Genomic DNA, 20,142 nt, shown 5'->3' with positions numbered 1-20,142 from the left:
CTCTCATGTCTATGTGTAAAATCTTATAACTACTGAGAAGAGTCGCTGCTGTACGAATTATCGATTGATTTTCACCAAACTTTACATTAACATGATACAGTTAAAGCTCTCACAAATGCGAGACGAAACCGTGTATGGCTGTCACATTTTAGACAAAATTAGTTTGAATAAGCTGATCCCCGTGCATTAAAAAAACGACGAAGAGCATATGGTTATGAATTTTCATTTTGCCCGATTCAGAGTAATTCTAGCTGTGTGCGTTACTATGGTACCGGCTGATGAATCAGGTCAAGATTGAAAATCAAGATTTTAAAAAATAATTTTAACCCGATGAAAACGGTTCAGGAATAATTTAGATATGTGAAGTTGGCAAGAAGTTTGACATCCGGCAGATCCAATCATAGGTTACGGAGTTACGGCCCCTAAAAGAGCCAAAGTTTGTTAAATACCTTGCGAACACGATAGGAGGTAATATTTTACATTCGATTTTAACCACACTTATACACAACTTATGTCACAATAAGATCTCGGTTCCTTTCGAAAACCGGCTAGATTTCATCAGGGGTTCTAGTTACTGCCCCTGAAAGGGCCAAAATTGTCTATTTTGGTCCTTTCAGCCATATAGAGGTTTCATTTATGCTTTGATTTGATACAATTTATCTTGATGATCTCTATGCTAAGTTCGAAACTGGGTCATGTAGGGTCAAAAACTAGTGCACCAGGTCAAATCAAAGGAAAAACTGTTAACATATAGAGGCCACATTTATGACCCTATCTTTATGAAACTTGGTGGAATGTTTAACTTGAATATTCCTATGCAAAGTTCAAAACTGGGTCATATGGATTAAAAAAAAACTAGGTCACCCGGTCAAATCAAACCAGTAGGTGATTAAAAAAGACACCTGATCTATTAATGGAAAGATTGCTTGTTAGTAATAAATTATTACAACTAACATCATTTCTATATTTTCCATTTAATGATATTCAATTTGCATGTTATGTCCAAAACAATACCAAACATTAGAAATGAAAATAAACATACTATCTACATATCACAATTATAAAAATGCTGTTGATAATCAATGGCAATTCCACACTTGTCTGTGACCTTTGTACAATATTAAGGTTCAAAATGAATCTGTATCTCTCTAATGAAAGTAATAAATATACATACTTTGTCTCAAAAGTATTCAGTGAGTTGTTTTTAAACAGAAAAAATACAAGATTTATATAGATTAAATAAATGTATATAATCTTGCACTTTAATTAAATATGTTCAGGATAGAAACAGAAATGAAAATTTCTAAAAATAAGAAGAAACAAAAATAAATTATAAAATAACCTTTTTAAAACATAAAATACACACTAACGAAAATGTTTAATATTTAAAATCACATTAATTTTGTATCACAGGCATTGTGTAACATACTGGATCACTGTAAACATTATTCACTGGCATTCATGTTCTGAGGTTACATGAGATCCTTGTATACTTCTGGTTGTGAGAATGGTAAACATACATTTTTTTTAACTCTGGCCCAATTAATTAATGGCACATAATGATAAAAGTTTTAGAATACACCAAAAGAAATTACAGTGTAAAAAACGACAAATAAATTGTATATGTGACAAAGCAATACTAAGAAAATTCAGTTATATATTATCAAATATATCAAGTATATATATAAATTTACTGGGCTTCATAAAACATTTGTATTCTTTTATTCCGGGTAATTCAAAATGGAGATCTCCATCGCAGCAACTCATTCGCAATTGGCCTAAAAAATCAAATATCACCATGTATTTACTAACATCATGACATAAAAAAATGTTTTTCACTGAAATGAGACGAATAACCATTTATTTTCATTAGCTGCAATGGGTTTAGATATTCAAACACGGTCGAATCAATACCAGGTGAGAGAGAAATGTTACAGAAGTAGAAGTGTCAGAAACTTACAAGGTGCAAGATATGTTTCCAGCAAGCACCACAAGTGCTTAATTTTCTTTTATTGAAAAAAAACAAAACTGCTTTAAAATCTAATAATATATATATCTAACAATAAAAATTGGACGGAATACAGAACTATGCAGTATAATTTAACAAACTCAAAAACATTTTTCCAGTGTAAACTATTCTTGCTTAAAGATAAAAAGGCTTTCCTAATATAAGTCTGCATACAATAATTGCTTGGAACAAACAACATGGAAATATGTAAGAAATGAAAACATATTCATCCTTTATCATTTGGCACACAGATCATGCATACAGTTCAGCTAATTAAAAGCACTTTCAAATATTCATATGCCAGTACATTTTCTGAAATTATTGGACATTTATCATCATTAGCACTAATTTCAAGCACTTTTCAATGATTTAAAGCAGACTCTACATTTCAAGATTAATCATTCCCAAATTATTCCACTAATTATACAGTGTTGTGTTCAACTGATGTGTCGAAAAACGTCCACTGGTTTATATCACTAAATATACATTGTAATGTCTTATTAATGTGTCGAAAAACCTCCATTGGTTTATATCACTAAATATACATTGTAATGTCTTGTTGATGTGTCGAAAAACCTTCACTGGTTTATCTGATTTAAGTACCAGTATTGTCTTGTGCTTGCTTCTCTAATATCCATATCTCTGAAATAGAAACAGTAAAACAGGGTATAAATGGCAATGTCAACTTCTTATTTAAGAAATGATTTTTTTCCCCACAGTTCATGTGAAATGAATGACAGAATAGGATCGGCATATCATGCACTAGCGATTCATGTTTAATTTGCCGAAGCTATTCTGTCGTTCATTTCGCATGAGGTCCAAAAAAAATTATGTAATTCATTTCTTATATATACATGTATTTACATTGTATTTCCTTTCTGTTTGTAAACTGTGAAGGTTATATCATAAACTGCACATATTTTGTTGCATTTTGTCATCAAAACAGCAGCCCGTTATCACTAAGCAGTGTCGCCGTAACTTTGGCGCCTTTCTTTTTGCTGTTCATACAAAATGAATGTCACACTTTTTAATGGAAAAGAATAGGGCATGCTTAACTTCTACTCTTACTCCTTAATTATTGGTTGGGATAAACACACTAGCAACTTATGTCACACTCTGACGTTATACCAATTGTATATATTACATTCAAAAAGGCACTGGAGCAGAACTACCTTCAAACAGGGAAGAACTTCCTTATTTGAATCAAAACAGATAAAATACATTATTCGATATCAAAATCTCACAGTCCCAAGTGCTCCTGATACAGTTAACATGTTTTAGTTGGCATGCTTCTCGTAAGAGACAATTGTCTCCAAAGTCATTAAATCTGTTTTTGTAAAATACTTGCTGTTTTATGTCCCTGTTGTCACATTACTTCAATTATGATAAGGATTTTCGCAAATTTAAAATCAACAAGGCAGTCTGAAAGACAGCTAAATCCCCCGCCACTGCTATGGATAGTGAAAGGGTAAAACCTTTGATTTTAGCTGTGACCTTGACCTTGAACTGACATGGCTGACTCAAAAATTCTGCACAACATCTTGATGAGGTGATCATTTGACCAAAGTTTCATGAAAATCCTTCAAGGGGTTTAGGAGATACAGAGCTGAAACCTTTGACCTTCAGTTGTGACCTTGACCTTGAGTTGACATGGCTGACTCATGAGTTCTTGATGAGGTGATCATTTGACCCAAGTTTGATGAAAATCCTTCAAGGGGTTAAGGAGATACAGAGTGGACACCAAATGGAAGGCTCAAACCTTCGACCCTTAGTTGTGACCGTGACCTTGAGCTGGCATGGTTGACTCATAATTTCTGCACATCGTTCTGATGAGGTAATCATTTGACCCAAGTTTTATAAAATTCCTTCAAGGGGTTTAGGAGATATAGAGCGGACACGAAATGGAAGGCTCAAACCTTTGACCTTCAGTTGTGACCTTGACCTTGAGCAAACATGGCTGACTCATAAGTTCTGCACATCGCTTTGATGAGGTGATCATTTGACCCAAGTTTGATGAAAATCCTTCAAGGGGTTTAGGAGATATAGAGCGGACACAAAATTGAAGGTTCAAACCTTTGACCCTAAGTTGTGACCTTGACCTTGAGCCGGCATGACTGACTCATGGTTCTGCACATCGTCTTGATGAGGTGATCATTTGACCCAAGTTTTATAAAATTCCTTCAAGGGGTTTAAGAGATATAGAGCGGTCACAAAATGGAAGGCTCAAACCTTTGACCTTGCATTGTGACCTTGACCTTGAGCCGGCATGGCTGACTCATGGGTTCTGCACATCGTCTTGATGAGGTGATCATTTGACCCAAGTTTTATAAAATTCCTTCAAGGGGTTTAGGAGATATAGAGCGGACACAAAATGGCAGGCTCAAACCTTTGACCTTGAGTTGTGACCTTGACCTTGAACCGACAAGGCTGACTCATGGGTTCTGCACATCGTCTTGATGAGGTGATCATTTGACCCAAGTTTCATGAAAATCCTTCAAGGGGTTTAGGAAATATGGACCGGACACGATTTTGTTACGGACGGAAGGACGGACAGAAGGACGGACGCAGACCATTCCTATAATCCCTCCGCCACGGCGGGGGATTAATAAAGGGAGAACACAACTTCACAGTTTAATGCAAGCACACTAGTGTATCTGAGGAATTCAGACCACTTAATATACAATAATTTTCCGGCTGTTACCTTCTCTTCTTTTTTTTGTTTCACTTTTATCCTGCTAAATTTATAAAATGGACTGTTCCATCATTCAATTTGGGTAGTACCACTTATTATAATTATTTAAAGGGGTGTTCACTGAAATTTCACTGACTGAATAGCAAACAGTGCAGACCATGATCTTGGTCTGCACTCGTCACAAAGGCAGAATCACTTGCCATGGTTAATGTTATATCGACACAATTATAGGTCATAAGGGGTATTCCAGCTTCTTATTTTGGAGTAAGACCCCAGGTGCCCCACTGTGCACTATTTCATTATGAGTGGGCAGAACCACCTAGGTAGAACCACCAAGCTCCAGTATGCCAGCTGGATGGCTTCCTCACATGAAGAATTGAATGCCCTGAGCAAGGCTCAAGCCCACATCGAGCCACAAGTGATCTTAACCACTCTGCTATGGAAGCCCCAGCAAAGGTGTTGATTCTGAATGATCAACAAGAGGGCCAAGATGGCCCTAGGTCGCTCAACTGAGAAACATACCATAACAGTGTAAACATGTTTGACCTAGTGATTTCATGGAAACAAATATTCTGACCAATTTTCATTAAGATTGGACCAAAAATGTGGTCTCTTAAGTGTAAACAAGTATTTTCTTCAATTTGACCTAGTGACCTTGTTCTTGAGCCAAGATGACCTACATTCGAATCTGACCTAGATTTTACCAAGGCAATCATTCTGACTAAATTTCATCAACCTCAGTTGAAAAATACAGCCTCTACGGCATACAAAACGTTTTTCTTTGATTTGACCTAGTGACCTACTTTTTGACCCAAGATGACCCATTCTCGAACTTGGCCTCAATTTCATCAAGATAATCATTCTGACAAAATTCATGAAGATCAGTTTAAAAATACAGCCCCTATCACATACACAAGGTTTTTCTTTGATTTGACCTAGTGACCTACTTTGCGACCCCAGATAACCCATTTTCAAACTTGGTCTAGATTTCACCAAGGTAATCATTCTGACAAAATTTCATGAAGATAATTAAGAAATACAGCCTCTATCGCATACACAAGGTTTTTCTTTGATTTGACCTAGTGACCTAGTTTTTGAACTGAGATGACCCATTTTCTAACTTGGCCTAGATTTCATCAAGGTAATCATTCTGACAAATTCATGAAGATCAGTTGAAAAATACAGCCTCTATTGCATACACAAGGGTTTTCTTTGATTTGACCTAGTGACCTAGTTTCTGATCCCAGATGACCCATCTTCGAATTCGGCCTAGATTTCATCAAAGTAATCATTCTGACAAATTTCATGAAGATCAGTTGAAAACTAGAAAATGCTTTTGTAAAAAAGCGCATGTCTCCCCCAATGCAAAGTCCTATAGGCAAGAAGTCAATAGGGGTCAGGAGCGAAAGCCAAAGAGACACTGATGGTTGGCTGCAATAGGGATCATCTACTTGGCATGTCCAGTCATCCCGCTAAATTTCAACACTCTTGGCCTAGTGGTTCTCAAGTCACTGTTCAGGCTCCTGTGACCTTGACCTTTGATCAAGTGACCTCAAAATAAATAGGGGTCATCTACTCTGCATGTCCAATCATCCTATTAAGTTTCAACATTGTAGGTCAAGTGGTTCTCAAGCTATTTCCAAAAAATTATTTTACATGAACAGGCCACTGTGACCTTGAACTTTAATAGACTGACCCCAAAATCAATAGGGGTCATCTACTCTGCATGTTCAATCATCCTATGAAGTTTCAACATTCTGGGTCAAGTGGTTCTCAAGTTATTGATCGGAACTGGTTATCAATGTTCAGGCCCCTGTGACCTTGACCTTTAACGGAGTGACCCCAAAAACAATAGGGGTCATTTACTCTGCATGAACAATCATCCTATGAAGTTTCAACATTCTGGGTCGAGAGGTTCTCAAGTTATTGATTGGAAATGGTTTTCCATGTTCAGGCCCCTGTGGCCTTGATCTTTAACAGAGTAACCCTAAAATCATTAGGGGTCATCTACTCTGCATGACCAATCATCCTATGAAGTTTCATCATTCTGGGTCAAGTGGTTCTCAAGTCACTGACCGGAAATGGTTTTCAATGTTCGGGCCCCTGTGACCTTGACCTTTTACAGAGTGACCCCAAAATCGTTACTGGTCATCTACTTTGCATGTACAATCATCCTATAAAGTTTCAACATTCTGGGTCAAGTGGTTCTCTAGTTATTGATCAGAAATGGTTTTCCATGTTCAGGCCCCTGTGACCTTGACCTTTGATGGAGTGACCCCAAAATCAATAGGGGTCAATTACTCCTTATGACCAATCATCCTATGAAGTTTCAACATTCTGGGTCAAGTGGTTCTCTAGTTATTGATCGGAAATGGTTTTCAATGTTCAGGCCCCTGTGACCTTGACCTTTGACAGAGTGACCCCAAAATCAATAGGGGTCATCTACTCTTCATGACCAATCATCTTATGAAGTTTCAACATTCGGGGTCAAGTGGTTCTCTAGTTATTGATCGGAAATGGTTTTCAATGTTCACGCCCCTGTGACCTTGACCTTTAACGGAGTGACCCCAAAAACAATAGGGGTCATTTATTCTGTATGAACAATCATCCTATGAAGTTTCAACATTCTGGGTCGAGAGGTTCTCAAGTTATTGATTGGAAATGGTTTTCCATGTTCAGGCCCCTGTGGCCTTGATCTTTAACAGAGTGACCCTAAAATCGTTAGGGGTCATCTACTCTGCATGACCAATCATCCTATGAAGTTTCATCATTCTGGGTCAAGTGGTTCTCAAGTTACTGACCGGAAATGGTTTTCATTGTTCAGGCCCCTGTGACCTTGACCTTTGACAGAGTGACCCCAAAATTAATAGGGGTCATCTACTCTTCATGATCAATCATCCTATGAAGTTTCAATATTCGGGGTCAAGTGGTTCTCTAGTTATTGATCGGAAATGGTTTTCAATGTTCAGGCCCCTGTGACCTTGACCTTTGACGGAGTGACCCCAAAATCAATAGGGGTCATCTACTCTTCATGACCAATCATCTTATGAAGTTTCAACATTCAGGGTCAAGTGGTTCTCTAGTTATTGATCGGAAATGGTTTTCAATGTTCAGGCCCCTGTGACCTTGACCTTTGACGGAGTGACTCCAAAAACAATAGGGGTCGTCTACTCCACCAGCCCTACAACCCTTTGGAGTTTGAAGGTTCTAGGTCAAATGGTTCTCCAGTTATTGCTCGGAAATGAAGTGTGACGTACGGACGGACGGAAGGACGGACAGGGCAAAAACAATATGTCTCCTGTGGGAGACATAAATACAGCCTCTATCACATACACAAGGTTTGACCTAGTGACCTAGTTTTTGACCCGAGATGACCCATTTTCGAACTCGGCCTAGATTTGATCAAGGTAATCATTCTGACAAAATTTCATGAAGATCAGTTGAAAAATACAGCCTCTATCGCATACACAAGCTAAATGTTGACAGACGACAGACAGACACTGGACATCGAGCGATCACAAAAACTCACCTGAGGTGAGCTAAAAACTGTCGTTTGTATTATCATTCAAAAGCATGGGGGTTTAAATCACACTTGTATTCTAGGTAGACATACCTGTCCAGCTTCCCCTCGGTCCCTTCCCCGAGATAACCGCTCTTGGTATTCAGGGTCTTCAAAACGCCTACAATAAATGAATATCAAATATTAACATTATATTTAACATGTCTATGTTGAAACTTGTATAAGCACTTAATGTACAAATGCATAGATTATCATGTTATCAACTGGAATTAGGCATTTAGTGAAATAAAATTAAATCAAACCATTTGTATTTGTTATGCGCCATTACTTTGTCAATGGTATTTCAGTTATGTAGCGACTGGGAGTTAACCTAATCAGTGTTCCTAGATTCTGCACTGGTACATACCTATTCTTGGCAAGTAACTATTAACTTCTCCATACGAATCAGCAATGGAGGACAAAAGAACACCAATTAAGAGTCTGCTGTTATTTTGCTTGGTTGTGTTCTATGCTTCAAATAATCTTAGATTTGGATTTTATTTAACTTTCAGCCTGCTAAATTTCTAAAATGGACTGGTCCATCATTCAATTTGGGCAGTACCATTTTTTACTTGAAGGGGTGTTCAATGAATATTTACTGACTGAATAGCGAACAGTGCAGACCATCATCTTGGTCTGCACTGGTCGCAAAGGCAGAATCACTTGCCGACAGCAGGCTCATAGTTCATACAAAACATGGTTATATGAAGTTTAAAACTGATCAAAAGTGTGATCTCCAAAACATAACAGGGTTCACCATTTTGGTTCTGAAATTCTTACTTAACTATAAATGGGGTAAAACTATTGTCTCATTTTGTGCCATAATACCTCTAAACCTTTGAAGTAAAATCTTTCATTTTCAGTTTCAAGGTTAATAAAGGAAAAATGAGCAATTTTGCCATCAAGTCATTTTATTATATAAGTCTCAAAAGAGTGATGGCTGAAAGTTTTGAGAAGTTTTCATTTGCATTTCATTAAAAGAGAAATACCATATATATCAAAATTCTACAGAATTCAGGTGAAAATATTTAACAAGAGGGCCATGATGGCCCTATATAGCTCACCTGTTATCATTGCTTTTGAGGACAAGAAGGTCCTCAGAAAAAAATATCTAAGTCCAAAGGACAGGAACAACAAAGGAAAGAAATTTAACCAAAAAGAAAAACAAAATTCTTACAAGGTACAGATATGTCAAAATACACCTAAAAATTGGAGGTACCATCCATGTTGTACCACAGAAAAGTGGTCTCGGTTTTTCACTACAGCCAGAAATAAAAAAGTTACTAAAAATAGGCTATTTATAGTAACGTAAAAGGGAAGTAATTCAAAAGAAAATTATTGTAAAGTAACAAAAGAAGGATCTGCCAAATAAATCTGTTGACATAAATGAAATTTCAGATCAGTATCTTCATTAGTTACGGAGATATACCCATTTTAATTTGAAATAAAGGGAGGTAATTTGACATAAAATCAGTCCATAGTTAACTACCCTGATTGGCTCGGTCCAACTAATGATAATAATGAAATTTCAAATAAGTCCTGTAAGTACTTACTGATATAAATCCATTTTGACTACAATCAGGGGAGGTAATCAGATATAAAATAACTCTGGAAACTACGATTGGATCTGATTTGTCATGGAATCCAAGATTTATTGTTGCTGAAGATATTTTGGAAGTTTGTATCAAATAAAATCATAAATGAAGTCTCTATATGGCTGCAAAAGCCAAAATAGCCAATTTTGGACATTTAAGGGGCCATAACTCTGGAACCCATGACGGAATCTGGCCTGTTTAAGAAAGGAACCAAGATCTTGTGGTGATACAAGTTGTGTGCAAGTTTGGTTAAAATCAAATCATAAATAAAGTTGCTATTGTGCAGACAAGGTCAAAATAGCTAATTTTGGCCCTTTCAGGGGCCATAACTCCGGAACCCATTCGGGGATCTGGCCGGTTCAACAAAGGAACTGAGATCTTATGGTGACACAAGTTTTGTGCAAGTTTGATTAAATTCAAATCATAAATGAAGCTGCTATTGTGCAGACAAGGGCAAAATAGCTAATTCTGGTCCTTTCAGGGGCCATAACTCTGGAACCCATAAAGGAATCTGGCCAGTTCAAGAAAGGAACCAAGATCTTATGGTGATACAAGTTGTGTGCCAGTTTGGTAAAAATCGAATCATAAATAAAGCTGCTATTGTGCAGACAAGGTCAAAATAGCTCATTTTGGCCCTTTCAGGGGCCATAACTCTGGAACCCATAATGGGATCTGGCCAGTTCAAGAAAGGAACCGAGATCTTATGGTGATACAAGTTATGTGCAAGTTTGGTTAAAATAAAATCATAAATGAAACCACTATCGTGCAGACAAGGAATTGTTGACGGACGGACGGACGGACGAAGGGTGATCACAAAAGCTCACCTTGTCACTATGTGACAGGTGAGCTACAAAGAAAAAAAAGAAGATATTTTTGAAGTCAGTCAAAATGTCCAAAGGACAAAAATACTCCTTTACTTATTTCAAAAGTAAAATTAATAATCAATGCAAGGGAAATATGCCATATGTGTTAATAAAGAATGTATTAAAATTAAGAAGTTGTAATGATCTTTTGAAGTTTATAACTAATCTGATTGAATTTACCCAAAACAAATGCTAGTGTCAAATGCGAAGCACTTGTGACCCACTCATGTTTTAACCTGTGATTTCTGCGCTACACAGCTGACAATTCATCTAAGGGACAATTACATTACCTTAAATTGGCTTCTTCTCTGCGTTTCTCATTCAACATTTGCTGGTACTGGTCGACTGGTGGCTGCGTTTTCATTGGTGAACGCCCACGGTCAGTATCCTTAAACAATACAACATCAAAATAAAAACTTCATGATTTTAATATTCGTTGTGGACAGACTTATATTGAAATAATATCACACAAGAAAATGCAGAAATATATAACATTACAAAATATATCAGTTTCATTTTCAGTGACTACAAAAATGTCCGTATAAATAAACTGTAGTGTATGCAATATTCACTTACATTAGGAAGAGATTCTTGCACCCACTTTGGTCTACCTGATGGTCGGTCCTTGCCAGCATATTTCTATAAAGATTACATAAAAACATATATTTATTGCTCATTTTCATTAAATATAACCCTTTGCACATTTATATTAAATTTTCTGTTTATAAATCTGACTTAGATTTATTCTTTACTTTTTACAATTTTTAAAAAAAACGTATCATTATTGTCACAACACTAATGCATGAATATAGCAAACAGCACAGAACAAAACACACAAACTGGTCACAAACACACATTACCTCATCTCTCTGTAAAATGACACAGATTTGATTATTAGTAAATAACATCATTTCTGAAACTATCGCAATATACAATTTTGTTACAGGACAAACAGTAAAAATACACAAAATATTATAAACCTACTGCAGCCAGCTAAGTTAAATACATGAAATAATTCATATACAGTCAACATCGTACTTGCGACCACCTCTATTAAGTGATTCTTTTCTTAAACGACCGGTCTAAATGAGTACAAGAATTCATTCCATTAAAGGGCTTTTTATTAAACCTGACTGAATGCAATTAACCTCTGTTCATGATCTTAAAACAGATTTTGAAATCATATACATGTAGTTTTTTTGCCATCATGGCATCCAAATCGGCTAAACGCAAAGTACATTAACAGTTAAAAATAACTTTTCTCTTCACCTGACTGAAATTCATCAAGAGACCATTCCATTAAGAGACCAGGCAATAATATGCACTTCAAGGACCTTATTTAGTTTGCATGACGTTCTCTCATTGTTTTTTTCAGAAATGCTTTTTGTGAAAACTGTTTTTGGTAAGAACTTGACGGAAATGTTTTTGCACTGAATCTTGCTAATTGGTATAGTTCTATAGGATTTAAAAGGGTCAGAGTTTTGCTGAAGTTTGTACATTTCACTACCTCCTACGATCAGATTCAGTGCAATCGAGTTTGCTGTCTTTTTACGTGGTTGTATTCTCTTTGTCTGGGTTTACTGTTAAACTGACTCAATTATAGGTCATATGTTGACTTTCCAGCTTTTCACAGCGGAGGAAGACCCTCCTGGTACCCTATGGGCATTATTTAAGGCACAAACTGACCCCTTGGTAGAACCAGCAACCTTCCATAAGCCAGCTGGATGGCTTCCACAAAGAAAAGAATTCTACACCACAAGATTAGCAAGGTTTTGAACCCACAGTGGTGAAGGGCAGGTGAATAGAAGCCAGCAACCTTAACCACTTGCCCACAGAGGACATTTTGGTTGTATTCTATGCTTTCAAAGGAAATTTTTACAGATCTGATAAAAAACCCAACAACATTGCAAACGCATTTTAAATACAAAATCAGCCAATTTAGTATTTACTTAATATTCAATACCAGTTTTTACTCTCACTCCTGTATTTATGAAAAATATGCATTCAGAATATTGAAGATACTACAATCATTACATGGAACATATAGAGACTAGAGTTAAACAAATATAGTGCCATTTACAAAGGACGTAAAGTTTTTTTACCTGTTCAAGCCTATCATTATAATCCTTTTGTCTCTCTCTATTGAGATCATCACTTCTGTTTCCATGTTCCCCTAGACCATGGAACAAACCATCGTAAGGCCCATTGGTGCTATCAACGAAGTCATGCCGACGACCTGGATTTGTCACCTTTTGCTAAAAACAATAATCACCATTTTATTGTCACTTTAAGTCACTTACTTTGCTTTTAAAAAATTGGTGCAAGTTGAGAAAATGAAAACTTTGTTTTCAAATACAAAAAACAAAATACGATGTCAATACTCTAAATACAAAAGTATGGTCAACTTTAATAATGTAAACCTGAAAATTCAGAAAAATATTAAATTTACTGAAGTATTATGTATCAGTACATAAATATGACTAAATATTTCTCAGTATTTGAGCTGACTAAACCATACAAGTAAGAAATATTTTAGAAAACATCTCATCTAACATAGTACATAAATCTGTGTTAATCTGTCATACTGCAAAATAGAGGCATTTGTTAGTATTTCTATTGTGCATTTTAATCGACTTGGCGGGGCGTGGTTTCACAGCAGTCCACTGCATTATTGTGCAGGATATGTAATATATTCAGCAACCTGATTTCTTATTTAGTCACCATCTATCTTACATTGTAACCAATGTAGTGTTGAATTTTAGTTGTTGGTTACAGAAAGATTACGGAATTAAACAATTATATTGCTCTTCCTGTTTTGCTCGTTTTTTGAGATTACCATTATATGCATAAGTCAAAGATTAACTCTGCCCTGCCAAGTCGAATAAAATGCACTATACCTTCACCAGTGAAGTCAAGTGTGATATAAGTATTAGTTTTAGATCTATATTTTAATAGCCATTGTGTTACTATGTTTAGCAAAGCAAAAAATACAATGAAACAAAACGTATCTGACCAAACCAAATTTGAAAATCAAAGGAGTAATAAACTATCAGTAAATATACATATCAATCAGTAACCTGGGAAATCATCGGTAAGTACCATAGATACCTATGTATAATGCACACTTTTTTAACCCTTGGGAAAACCCTAGAACCATGGATGTGTATTATACACAACTTTAAATTATTTTCCAACTTTGTACAAAAAATTCCTTGTATCTATGCATTTAACACCTAATTAGTGTTAATTAGGCCACGATTAGTTTCTGGAATTAAAGCAAACTTGCCAAAAAAAAATTAAAGTTAAAAATTTCATAATGGATTTCCAGGCTAATTAATCAGCCTTAAATTAATGTAAAGCATAATTTAAGCTCTTACAATTCAAAATATATCAGTATATAGTCTAGTTGGACATATCCTGTATCACATTTAAAGAAAAATAAAAGGAAAATAAAACAATGTATTAATAAACACACTATTTTGTATCACATACAGAATTATTGATACTTCTTTGGTTAGAAACATATCACATGTACAAAATACATATTGACACAGCATACACAAGCAATTTATGTCAACACTTTCACAATCTGAAAGAAAAAACATGCTGCCATATTTTAGACAATTAACTGCATGCTACACAAACTAATTCAAATAAATGATATATCATAAATTAATTTAGAATCAATATGGGTCATATTAGGATTGACTGAGTTGAGTTCTCATGCAAACTATTTTCACTATGAGAATATGTCATTCTCGATTACATTCTACTTCTGTGAGAGAATTTTATTAAACAGTCAACATCACTCAGCTTCATGCATGGCGCTTACGTTATTTGAGGCTACCTGCTTTGTGTACTGCTCGTAATCTTGTCTACGTTCCGCACGAAGATGTTGTTTCCGTTTTTCAACTTCCGTTCCCAAGAAGTCGACAATCGGCTTTTCTGCCACGGCGACAGTCGGATAAACGTAATTGTCATATGGATTTCGAAGCTCCTGTTTTTTCTACAAATTGTAGGTACATGTCCATTTATCAATAATATAACAAGTAATTTACTTACGAGATAATTTGGAAAAATATGTTCTAATACGTATATGAATTGCTTAGCTTGTATTCAACAATACAAGAAACAAACACAAACAAATCAATTAACTTTATAGGAGCTCAAAAAGGAAACAAAAACTATATTACTCCTGAAATAATCTGATAAAAAATTTCAACAACACAAAATGACTATATCAAGAAGCAATGAATTATAATTATATAAATATACATGTACAATATGTACTAAAAAGGATAAATTATGAGGAACAACATGTCAAAACACCATGAAATGTTAAACTTATTTTAACATAACCGATTTCGGTCCAGTAAAGACTTTCATCAGGATATTAACCTGACACTATGTCTAATGTGTGATATACAGAAATGATTTTGTAAAAATTCAGTTTACAATACATACATAAATTGTTCCATTAACATTCAAGATGGTTAAGAAAGTTACTACACACTGATATTAGGTTTAATACACAACATTTTTTCCAAGAGTATATTTTAAGCATGCAAAAAATATCAAACGACTGATATAAAATAACTATAAAAACAATACTATTACAATGACCAATGAAATTATATTACTCCTGAAATAAAGCAAATGGAAGGACTAGTATTACACTATATGTTGCATGCTCATACAAGTTACTTTTAAACATTTCTTATTTACCAAACCAATTACGTTAGGGTATTACAAAGTTACTACTTCACATACATTTTGACAGTATACATCTGCCTGGTGGAACTGTCAGAATAAATGAAATTAACTCACGGGAACCATAAGTTAAAATTAATACTTGTTTACATTCACAACACCATGCATTTCTGGTACCTTCTGCGAAAAATCGCGTAATTCTTTGTTTCTCTCCAACCTATATTTTAGCCTGTCATTGTCATAGCTTCCCATGTAATTTACAAGAGGTGTCTCTGCTGACGCTACATGAGGCATCAGGTTCTCTTTGACAGTAGTACGTGGAGTCCAATGTTTCTGCTGAACAACACCAAAATATCACACAATAAAATTGCATCCTTTTACAAGAATACATAAAATATTGCGTACCATTCAATTTTAATGACCTTAACAAATTGAAGTTTGAGAAACAAATTGCAAATACGAAGAAAAAATGGATTGTAATTCAAATTAAAACAATCAAGACTCAAGGTTACAGGGCCTGGCAAAGGCTCACTGAAAGACAATGTTCATATTATTCCCAAATTATTCAATGTTTTTCCTCTAATCTTCCAAGTACCTTTTCATGAACAAATTCTTCAAGATCTTTCTTTCTTTCTTCTCTGATTTTAATCTTAGTTTCCGTTTCATATGTTCCCATTGAATAAACGATAGGTGTTTCCTCCCTTGCAATAGTTGGTGCCGTGCTAACATAATGTCTTCTATGACTGTCGTCTTCTTTCACCTGATGTAAGTCGCGGGAAAGGAATATATTAAAACGATCCTTTCCAATTATGCCTTTATTACTAAGTCTACTACAGTCTGACTTTTCTTCAAGTATGTTTGAGTCAAATAAAATCATTGTATAAATATATTTTTTTTATTTTATGCTAACTAATGAAATACTGTATTCTATCAGTTAAAATATTTTTATATCTCACCACCCACACTGTGAAAATATGAAATCTATATTTTCACACTGTGAGAGATATAGCTCCGCCCCCTCATACATTGTGTATGAATTTTAAATTATTTGCTTGAAACAGGATGAAAATTGTAGTCGCACTTTGTTCTTTATAGTATATTTCTCGATTCAAATTATTTTACTTAATGAGAATTTCATAACATTATGCAGCAAAAAATAAAATGAAATGGAACTTTATGTTGTGTGCGTCTTTCTAAAGTCACAACATGTCTGACGTCATGTCTGTTTACGCGCGTCTGTTTCCCGCGCTGAGATTAAAAAAAATGCACATCTCAACGTAATTGAGCATAAAATAAAAAGAAAATTTGTTTGTTTTGAGTGAATATGGAATATATCTCACCTCAGAGTGAGAAAATGTTCACATTTTCACTCGCGCTACGCGCTTGTGAAAATATTTTAACTTTTCTCACTTCTCAGTGAGATATATTCCATATTCACTCAAAACAAATATCCTCTATTTATTTTCTGTATTTATAATTGTATTTTTTAAACGTTACTGTACATTCCAGAAAAATCTGATAAACATACTATAGTAAAAAACACATGCAAGTCTCATGCCAATGAAATATTATACCTGGTCCATAAACGTCCGGAAATCTCTTTTTCTATCATCTGCAAGTTTCTTTCTAAAGTCGTCGTATCTTCCAAGTACGTTGACCATAGGATTGGAATATTCGTATCTGGCTCGTAACGGTTCAGCTGGTGCACTAGGTGGGGTCATGTCAAGACCCATCTTTTATAGTGACGTGTTAAAATGAGAATTTACTAGGAACAGTTTCTAACAGAGAACATATATAAGGCAGCATCGCTAACAAAGATTTAAGCAGCTACAGATTCACATACACAAATTTATCACTAAACTAACTATTTAAAATAGATGCAAATATAGGTTATCACACAAATATATCGTATTCATTGTTAAGATCAATTAAATGTTGAATTTAAACAAGAGTTGTCTCCATAGGATGACACATGCCTCCGATGGTACTTTGAATGAATAGTTATGGCTGATGTTAGAGTTTAGGACCTTTGACCTACGGACCTGGGTCTTGGGCGCGACACGTCGTCTTACTGTGGTACATATTCATGCCCAATAATTTTAAAATCCATGCATGAATGACAAAGATATGGACCGGACACGCCCATCAATGCACTATCATGAAATATGACCTTTAACGTCTAAGTGTGACCTTGACCTTTGAGCTATGGACCTAAGTCTTGCGCGCGACATGTCGTCTTACTGTGGTACACATTCATGCCAAGTTATTTGAAAATCCATCCATGGATGACAAAGATATGGACCGGACACGAATGCACTATCATGAAAAATGATCTTTAACGTCTAAGTGTGACCTTGACCTTTGAGCTATGGACCTGGGTCTTGCGCGCGACACGTCGTCTTACTGTGGTACACATTCATGCCAAGTTATTTGAAAATCCATCCATGGATTACAAAGATATGGACCGGACACGAATGCACTATCATGAAAAATGATCTTTAACGTCTAAGTGTGACCTTGACCTTTGAGCTACGGATCTGGGTCTTGCGCGCGACACGTCGTCTTACTGTGGTACACATTCATGCCAAGTTATTTGAAAATCCATCTATGGATGACAAAGATGTGGACCGGACACAAATGCACTATCATGAAAAATGATCTTTAACGTCTAAGTGTGACCTTGACCTTTGAGCTACGGATCTGGGTCTTGCGCGCGACACGTCGTCTTACTGTGGTACACATTCATGCCAAGTTATTTGAAAATCCATCCATGGATGACAAAGATATGGACCGGACACGAAAATTGCGGACAGACCGACAGACTGACAGACGGTTCAAAAACTATATGCCTCCCTTCAGGGGCATAAAAAAAAAAATACAAGTTGCTGCCTCATCATGCACTAAAACATTACATGAACTTTTTATCCAAATTTAAAACCTTATCTGAAGTAAAGTGTACTTTCACAAGTATTATCTCTAAGTGGAAAAATAACTGTAAAAATGTTGTAAACCAACAAATGCTCTTCAGTTCAACAACACTCATTTGCATAGAAGCACCCAAAATATATCAAAATAGCCATGCTGTTATGTATTTTTAGTTTTCTTCTAAAGCATTCCATTCAACTTTTGCTACAAGACGTGATTTTATTGTACAGTTGATATAATTTTGTTTACACATGTACACTATACTGATATATAAATTATTAAATTTTACACTACTATAATTTTACAAAGACAGCAAAAAAGTTCTGTTTAGAATTAAGCAAAATACTGAAATGTTTTTAGGACATTAACTTACTGCATGCTAAAATGTATTTGCACAACTGTAAATTTTTAACTGGATTATAATTACAAAAACACACATGTAATACCGGTACATTTGTATTATTGTTATGGTATTAATCACAAAAAAAATTCAGTAGCAAAATTTTTACAAGCGTTTTACACTGCCTTGGTTAGCTCGATACATGTTTTATACATAGTTTTATTCTACAGGATTAGATCAGCGACATGTTGTTATTTCAAACATACAATATCTAAGAGCAGAGTCAGATGAGATGCTTAGAACAAGTTGCGGACAACATGCTTTTTCATAAAAATAGCTAAAACAAAAACAGAAGTAAAACATCTAAAGTTAATTCATAACTATGCTAAATTACAGTCTAATCTGATGCCAGGCCCTGTTACCTCTCGTCTTTTCTGCATTCGATCAATGTAATCTCTTTTCCTTTCTTCATCATGCATTTGTCGTATATTATCATATTCTCCTTTTCTTACTAATAGCGCTCCTAGGCCCTCGGGTTCAGGCCAGGTACGCCTAGCGGGAGCCTTGATCTAATAGAACGTCATAATATGTTAGAAACTTTCACATAACTACCTTTTGATTCAGATAACCCATAACAAGACATTTCATGAATTGTGGATTTATTTTGCAAAGTTCTGATTATACACGATCATTCTAAAGTTCTCTGAGGATGGCATTAAAATCCTTTTGAAAATCTTTACTAATTTCGATTTTATGGGAAAAATGTGTTTTCACTGCATAAAAATCACACAAAATCTTATTTTTTCGAAATAAGTGTTTCAAAAGTTTTACATGGAATGTTGCTTTTAAGTTACTGAAGATATCCTTTAAGTTTTATAACACATCATTCACAAAAAAAGTCGAAACTGAATTCTAAAACACTGGTGTCACAAAAAATACCCCTATCAAGATTGTTTCTTAAAATAAATTCAAAACTTACTAGGACATTTTGAACATATAAAAAGTTCCGATTATCATCCTCAGACTTCTTTAGAATGATGTACACCATCAATGGAAATGTCGTAAGTTTAAAGAGAATTCAAGAAAAAAACCTTTTTACAGAATACGGAAAGTATAACAAAATATTACAACTTGCAGTTATTTGCTTAGGACAAGTATAATGATAACCGTTTTAAAAGTTACATATGGCAAGTAGTTTTCATCAAACACCTGACTCAATACATCACAGATAGTTATTACCATAACTGCAATATTGAATGACAATATTTTCCCATGAAATGAATTAAAATCTTATACAATTATTTTAATAGTATAAACAATAATCCTGTTCTATTAATACACTCAGAACTTGTGCCTGTTAATAACAAGAGAGTCATGATATATCGCTCACCTGTTAAACTTGGCCTTGGAATCATCAAGATAAACATTCTGACCAAGTTTCATGAAGATA

The 20,142-nt window shown here is 35.1% G+C and overlaps 1 protein-coding gene across 39 annotated transcripts in view; it reads right to left on the bottom strand.

Annotated features, from left to right (window-relative positions):
- Positions 1–958: 958 nt before the first annotated feature.
- The window catches only part of LOC123524695 (trichohyalin-like), a 74,040-nt gene continuing 54,856 nt past the window's right edge, over positions 959–20,142 (bottom strand). For 29 of the 39 annotated variants that reach the window (XM_053538561.1, XM_053538566.1, XM_053538568.1 and 26 more), the window contains 10 exons: positions 19,115–19,261; positions 17,002–17,160; positions 16,023–16,187; positions 15,605–15,763; positions 14,550–14,723; positions 12,820–12,972; positions 11,294–11,356; positions 11,008–11,105; positions 8,314–8,380; positions 959–2,650 (listed from right to left, as the gene is read on the bottom strand). In XM_053538561.1, the coding sequence (XP_053394536.1) occupies positions 2,636–2,650; positions 8,314–8,380; positions 11,008–11,105; positions 11,294–11,356; positions 12,820–12,972; positions 14,550–14,723; positions 15,605–15,763; positions 16,023–16,187; positions 17,002–17,160; positions 19,115–19,261 (1,200 nt within the window). In that variant the 3' untranslated portion in view covers positions 959–2,635. The remainder of the gene's footprint in view (positions 2,651–8,313; positions 8,381–11,007; positions 11,106–11,293; positions 11,357–12,819; positions 12,973–14,549; positions 14,724–15,604; positions 15,764–16,022; positions 16,188–17,001; positions 17,161–19,114; positions 19,262–20,142) is intronic. The other 10 variants (XM_053538589.1, XM_053538590.1, XM_053538596.1 and 7 more) reach the window with 8 other exon arrangements.

This window comes from Mercenaria mercenaria, chromosome 3 (genome assembly GCF_021730395.1).
Source record: "Mercenaria mercenaria strain notata chromosome 3, MADL_Memer_1, whole genome shotgun sequence".
NCBI lineage: Eukaryota > Metazoa > Mollusca > Bivalvia > Venerida > Veneridae > Mercenaria > Mercenaria mercenaria.
Note: the sequence above shows the minus strand (reverse complement) of the source record. Positions and strands in the feature narration are given on the sequence as shown.